General features: G+C 39.6%; 1 protein-coding gene across 1 annotated transcript; it reads left to right on the top strand.

Moving 5' to 3' along the window:
* Positions 1 to 3,503: 3,503 nt before the first annotated feature.
* Positions 3,504 to 4,728, top strand: mc1r (melanocortin 1 receptor). Its single transcript, XM_071488267.1, has one exon. The coding sequence runs from the start codon at positions 3,631 to 3,633 to the stop codon at positions 4,606 to 4,608; it is 978 nt and encodes a 325-aa protein (XP_071344368.1). The 5' UTR covers positions 3,504 to 3,630; the 3' UTR covers positions 4,609 to 4,728.
* The last annotated feature ends 2,997 nt before the right edge of the window (positions 4,729 to 7,725 follow it).

Genomic DNA, 7,725 nt, shown 5'->3' with positions numbered 1-7,725 from the left:
AATCTTAGTGAGATTCTTTTGGGACTGATAACATGCTTCTCCTTTGACCAGTCATGCATGCATTCAGTCAGTGAATGGATGGATCCTCAGTTGACCTCTCATTCTATAGCCTTCATGATTAATTCAGTTTTTTTCCATGAACACAATTGAATTTTAGCCTGGTCTTCTGCTAATTTGAGCATTTACTAAATCCAGGCTATCCCAATGCTGGAATTTGTTCTTTGGTCTTATCTAAAAAGAAATACTTAATAAATAGTCACTTACCAGGCCATGTTTTTTATTCTTGTGTAATAATAATAATAATAATAGTTATGTTTATTTATATAGCTCTTATTAAAATCATCGATTAAAACAAACATTGAAGAAAACAAACAAACATACAGACAAATTCCTCAAAATTCAGGGAATAAGGTAAAGAAAATACATATTTGGAAGCAAAACAACAAAAATTTAAAAAAAACAAATAAATCTTATCATTACTGCAGCATGTCTGCTGTTTCCTGCTTTGTTGTGCTGCCTTACTCTTGCTGTGTTTGACACTGATTTTCACATTTCAGTTTGAGTTGACTCGCCAGTTTTTGATTATTTGTGGCTTATGCCACCCAATAAAACAGAACAGAGAATTGGCTGGAATTTTTCAGTAGTCTGCTGCTGTCCATGAAGTTATATCCAGTGCAAGAGTATGACAAATGGTTTCTAAATTTTGCCTAAATTGATTTAAATATTATGTACTTTCAGTCAATATGGTTAATATGGTTTTCATGGGGCAGCTGTGGCTCAGGAGGTAGAGCGGGTCATCCAGTAACGGGAAAGTTGCTGGTTCAATCTCCAACTCCTCATGGTCTGCATGTGGAAGTGTCCTTGGGCAAAATATCCAGTGCAAATATCAGTATATGAGTGTGTGTGATAGATATGTGCTATATGAATGTGTGTGTGTGAGAATGTGTCTTGTACTGTAAGGCGCTTTAAATAGTTGTTAGGACCAGAAAAGTCCTATACAAATGCAGTCCATTTACAATTCATTTGGCAGATGGAAGGATCTGTCTCATGATGTGCTTATTTTATTTTTCAGTCAAACCACTCAGAGGTCTCATAAGAATACCAGTTGGAGCCCTTACTTTTATATATCTCTTTTCTGTCATCTTTGTCTTAATTAGATATTAATTTATTACTAAAAATACAAGCTATTGAACAAGATTCAACCTAGAGGCTTCACAGTCACACAGGGGACATAAATTCTTGGGGCACTGAACAAATCACCCTCCACACAAACTGTAACTGTCTATACACTAACCTTTTTTTACTCAGTGAGCCACATGATGTGTGACTGCGCTTGATGCTAAAATGATGTCATTGTTCCCAGTTCACCTGGAGCTATGGTTGAGGCTGTGAGAACTTTTCATGTGATGTATCGGCAAGACAGAAAGGCTTTCATATCAGCGCCTCAGAAGAGCTGTGTCTGTGTGTTTGGTGTCGGGGGGTTGTGTGTGTGTGTGTGTGTGTTGTTGGGGGTCAGAGGAAGTCCGGTGAGAGTTTTTTTTTTTTTCAATCAGTGTGTCAAAGGCGTTGAACTGACTATATTTCCCTATGAAGCAAGTAGAGACCATTCAAATGATTTTGATACAATGGTAGTTCATTTATGACGTTTCAACCTCATTTAGACAAGGTTTAAACTAGACACTCTAGCCCAGACATCTTTTAAGCCAGAAAATGGTCAAAAATATATTGCTCAAATTGAGCTGTGATGTCTGGACTGCAGCACAAGACAGTTTAGGATATCTGTTTACAGTTTATACTCAAATATTCTTTATATTTCCCCTAATATATCCTTAAATGGTGGAAGGAAACGGTGAACTAGTCTGCTCTACGGTCCTTTAACAATAGTTGCAGCACTATAGGCAAATTGAAAACATCAAATGGATTGTTCCACTTAGTTTCTCTGGTTCAGTAACACCACATAATGTCACAAGTTTTGACAGATAGTCCATGTGTGATTACCATGCTTCGTTCAGCTGAGGATTTCTTCAAGCAACCACGAGTTTGTTGTTTATGACTACAATATTTACTGCAGAATTTGACTCAAATAACTTCTCACATGTTACAGCTGCTTAAATCAAACTGCTGTAAACAGCACATCTGTAGTGCCAAGAAAACCCAAGTAGTCAAACTCAAATGCGGAATTGCATTAAAGGATGGGGTCCTATTTTTTCATGAACACACCCAGTTTTTTTTTTAATTTGCTCTTTTAGTTTCTCCTGTTCCAGTTTTCGGTCTAAGCGATTGGGGACACATTGGAAGTTATGTACAAAAATGCGTTCCAAAATCCAGGAACGGAAATATGAGGCGTCAGCAGTCTGAATAACTGAAGTGGACGTCTTCCAAAATTACTGTCTTTTTTTAGTACAAAATTCTCTCACTGTCCCTCTGCTGTGGCTCAGGACAAACACTGAAATGAAACACAAAGAGGGAACCTTGTTCAGAGTTTTCTAATATTGGAAGAAAGCCACTTGATTTGTCTGAGTCAGACAGTTGAAGCATCACATTAATTAGTTTTAAACAGAACTAGGTCTGTGGATTTTGTCCTCTGAGGAAGGGGTCTCTGCAGTACTATGGACATGGGTAACAGTTACAGCAGCCAACAGCCTTTTCAGTCTTCAGCCTGAACCTACCCATAAATATGGTTTAACTTCTGGATTGGTCTCAACAGGATTGATACAGGATTTTAAAATGAAGTGCTTTTTAAAGGTCATGTACAGAAATAAAGTTTTGTCAGTGAGCAATGACCAAGAGGGGTGACAGGTGGGGAGATTACACTTTTACGCATGCCTCTATGACTGTTTTTGTAATATAATATAATATAATGTAATATAATAAACGTCTCAGAAAGGTAAAAGATGAAACATGGACACAACAACGGTGAAACCTCCTTTTTTTTTTTTTTCGCGGCCGTCAGACACGAGGCTCCAGAGACAGGACCGCGGCCCAGCTGACGTTTCCGTGAGAGGAGGAGTCGCCTCAAGTCTTCGAGGATCCAGCATCACTCTGAGAAAGGTTCAAGCAAGTCGCAGTCTCCTATTCCCGAGATGCCAAAGACGCTCTGCTGGCCGTCACCATGATGGTCAGAATAGTCTGAACGGATTCAAGGAGTTTTGCAGAAGGGCGGGTCGGGCGCATTATGAGGGTGAAACAAACATCAAATGTGAGCGCAACGCTTTAGTGGAGACAGACGTTTTATGGATCTCTGCGCTGGACAAGTTGCATCCATAGAAAAGAAGACGTGCACCTACTTTTCACACGGACAAACGCGCCAGCTGTCCGACCCGTCGTGGTGCGTTAATGTGGACGCTGTTCAATGGCTGAGATGAATGCTGATGACATTTCATTCACCTGCGCTTTGTGGATATTTAACAGTCAGCGTGTCGATTGGTCCAACAAGTGAACGGTTGCTCGGACCAATCGCTTGATTTTTCCAGCTGCTTGTAGGGTAACGCGTGACTGCAACAGCTGATGCCGGAGCATCATCCAAATCACGGCGAAAACTTATGAAACTTTCTTACCAAGTTTGAATGTGCTGCAGTAAGTTGTATCGGGACAGCCTGTAAACATACAGTCACCACACAGAAGTCAGGTATGGAAACGACCAACGGGTCCCTGCATAACCCATCTCTCCTGCATGTGGAGCTCAGCCCTATAAATGACTTCTTGGAGGAGAACGAAACGAACTCCACCGGCGGTGAGCGACACTCTTTAGGATGCGTACAGATCCGCATCCCTCAGGAGCTGTTCCTGGCGCTGGGGCTCATCAGCCTGGTGGAGAACATCCTGGTGATCCTGGCCATCATCAAGAACCGCAATCTGCACTCGCCCATGTACTACTTCATCTGCTGCCTGGCCGTGTCCGACATGCTCGTCAGTGTCAGCAACGTGGTGGAGACCATGTTCATGATTTTCCACGACCACGGCCTACTGGACGTGCACCCAGGCATGCTGCGCCACCTGGACAACGTCATCGACGTGATGATCTGCAGCTCCGTGGTGTCTTCGCTCTCCTTTCTGTGCACCATCGCTGCGGATCGCTACATCACCATATTTTACGCGCTGCGTTATCACAGCATTATGACCACGCAGCGCGCAATCACCATCATCGTGGTGGTGTGGCTGGCCAGCATCACCTCCAGCATCCTTTTCATCGTGTACCACACCGACAACGCCGTCATCGTGTGCCTGGTGACCTTCTTTTGCACCACGCTGGTGTTTAACGCGGTGTTGTATCTGCACATGTTCCTCCTGGCGCATGTGCATTCCCGGCGAATCACGGCTTTCCACAAAAGTAGGCGCCAATCTACGAGCATGAAGGGGGCGATTACCCTCACCATCCTGCTTGGGGTCTTCATTTTATGCTGGGGCCCTTTCTTCCTCCACCTTATCCTCATCCTCACCTGCCCCACCAGCCCCTTCTGCAACTGTTTCTTCCGAAACTTCAACCTTTTCCTTATCCTCATCATCTGCAACTCCCTCATCGACCCACTCATCTACGCGTACCGGAGCCAGGAGCTGCGCAAAACCCTACAGGAGTTGGTCATGTGTTCTTGGTGCTTCGGCGTGTGACATTAAGTGCATAGGAGAAGAAAACAACGGGGCAAATCGGGTCATCAACCATGTCAGCCATCTCTTCTTCCTCAGGGGTGCCGCCAGGGATTATGGGCTACATGAAAAGATATCACATTGGGCCCCACCACCACAGGCCATGCCAACACTGAAAACTGCAGACATGCGTACAACATTATGCACCGATCACTATTTGACGCAGAACTGAAACGTGTTAAAGGCCTAATTTTAATTTTTAACAATTATTGATTGGAAAATTCCTAAATAAATGAATAACTTAAAATAAATATAACTTAAATATACATTAACCTCTTCAATTAGAATGAAATAGCATCAACATCTATAGCAGTGGTTCTCAAACTTTTTCACATCAAGGACCCCTAAACTGACATAAAGTAGACCATGGACCCCCATTTGAAAAGATTTTTCCCCCATTTGATAGGATAGTTGCTTTTAGATGTTTTATTACATAAAGTATTTGAAACCCATGACACAAATAGTCATACATTCCATCTTTGTGTCACTGGATAGAATTATATGAAAATAAATGATCCCTGTTTTTGCTGGGGACCCACAGAACCTCTGTCCCCGGGGGGTCTGTGGTCCCCACTTTGAGAACCACTGATGTACAGAATGATAGCAAATGAAAGAATAAAATCTGCAGGAGAATTGTGAACTAAGTAGCTATACATACTACAAAATAACCAGCTGTAAACGTGGAAATGGAAAACAAAATCCAAATTTAATTGAAAAAGCCTGATTGGTGGTGCTAGAGGACATGTCAAATGGTCACCAAATCGAGCATCCAGTACAGACTACAGGCTGTTTTCGTTTCATATAATGATCATTATGTGGACAAATAATTGCAGTGTTTGAATTCTTATCATTGTAAAGAATTCAATTTTTCTTTTTTTCACAATAATCAAAAAAATGAACTCTTTAGTCAGAGCCATTTCATGTTAATAGGGGGAGAAGAAAAAGAAACAGTTTTATTAGTAAATTGTGACTAAAATATTCTATTCTATTATATTAATGATGATCTGTTGATAATGAAATATTGAACGAAACATAATGTTGTAATACATTTGTAGTAAGCCGCGGCTCACTTCATGCTCATGCCTGACACTGCACATAACAGACCAAGACAGTATCTCTGATTAAAACTTCTGTCGTGGATTTACTACTTATTCCTACGCATTGCTTCACTTTTATTTGTGTTTATTTATTGTTGCAATACAGCAGTCTTGGCTCAGGTTCATGCACTGTAAAACATCTGGATATTTAATCTGATAATGCCGAAGCTCTTAACTGAGACTGTCTTAGTCAGAAGGTCACCAGACTGAATTATAGTGACTGATCATTTTATTTTTGTGAAGAGAGTCTTTTCATGCCACCCCCAACCCCCAACCTCCAAAATTAAATTGAGTTTTCTTGTATATAAAATACCTTTTTTTGTTGGTTGAAATATGTGATCTATCTTTCCTATCTTAACTATGCTTTTAAAAGCTATTGAGAAATCAAGAAAAGAAACTAAAAACTTGCATAATGGAAATGTGTTCTATTATATCTCTGAGCTGAATTTCTTTCTTTATTACATTAAAACTGAATATCAGTGTTATTGGATTATTTCCACTTGAAATTAACCTGAACAAAAGTCTCTGTGTTAGACCAAAAGTTGGATTTATGGTTAAGTTAACTAAAACGCTTTGATATAGGCTTTGACATGCAAGGCTTTAAAGATATTGTGATGTATTATAGAGATGTAATTACCACATGAAGTCTAGTAGTTGATTGTTTTCCTATCCAGATCCTAGGACTTTTTCTCCATGTGTCCACTTCCTACTGTTTTAAAATAACTGCCATATTTGTGCGTCCCATCATCTGAAGAACAGAAGCATTAAGCGTCATGAGAATAATGCTGGAATAACTGCTGCTAAAACAATTTTTTTCATTTAGGAATAAACTGACCAATATCATGGATCCTAGATGGTGAAACAAAGCAGGAAATCAATGAAATATGAAAAGACGAGTTTATAGCTAGCCTTAGATGGTGTGATGCAACTTATAAAAAAGGGCTTGTTGCAGTCTACTTTGTGGCATTGTGTGGGAATTAGGCCACTCCTCTAAAAATAAATGTCCGGATGATTAAAGGAAAAAAAAAGATGCAAAATCACATGATGGCCTTGTATGATGGTAAGCCTGAGGCCCAGGGTGTTAGAGGGTTTATGAAAGAAGGCATATCAAAGTTATATTTCTGGAAGTTTGTGTGGTTCTCTGAAATTTGCTCTGTTGCTGATGCAGATGCAAAAGTCCAGCAAATATACAGAACAAAATGACAGCCCTGAGACAACCTACAGTTTATTAACAATTTCAATAGGCTAGATGAAATTGTCATAAAATGTGCCATAGGATGTAACATATGGCTCTCGAAATCAAGAAGCTTGCAATTTTATTGTTCTTTTTAATTTAACTTTATTCATACTACGATATTTTATCATATATTTTTTATGATCCTACGGATTTGTTGTAAATAGGACCAACATTTAAAACTCTAACTGACCTGGTTTCCTTTCGAAAAACTGAAAAGTCGTCATAAATCTGCATTTGAGCCATGAAGTGCTGGGTATAAATGCTTTGGGTTGGTCTCAAAGACAGTTGTTTCCATATGAAGGGAAAAAGACTCCCAGATCTTATGGTCAGGCTTGTCTGCAAAGCCTAAAATAATGATTTCATTTACTGCTTTCGAAACCATGCGGCTTGAAATATGCATGTTAATACTGACAATAATGTAGATTGTTGTTCAATGAAGTTCTTGAATAATATTTGCCAGAGTTTTTACTGCTGGGGAATATATTATGTACACAGTCCCCACTTTTATCACTTAATCCAAATCCTAGATATTTTTCAATACAATTTTACTATTGAATTAGAACTATAATTGACTTCAACCTGATTTTTTCTTTTCTTTTGTGGTATTTTTAGTCTTATTTTTTTAACACCATAATTTTATTTTATTTTTTGGCTTGGGACTCGTTAAAGAGGATTGGTTGTCTGGTATCTGCTATATCCGAATAAACCCTTATAAACGTAACAAGACTTTGTTGCTCAGTGCTTCGG

Source organism: Trachinotus anak, unplaced genomic scaffold, assembly GCF_046630095.1.
Source record: "Trachinotus anak isolate AG129_WGS33_773 ecotype Australia unplaced genomic scaffold, CSIRO_AGI_Tana_v1 ptg000011l, whole genome shotgun sequence".
Classification (NCBI taxonomy): domain Eukaryota; kingdom Metazoa; phylum Chordata; class Actinopteri; order Carangiformes; family Carangidae; genus Trachinotus; species Trachinotus anak.
Note: the sequence above shows the minus strand (reverse complement) of the source record. Positions and strands in the feature narration are given on the sequence as shown.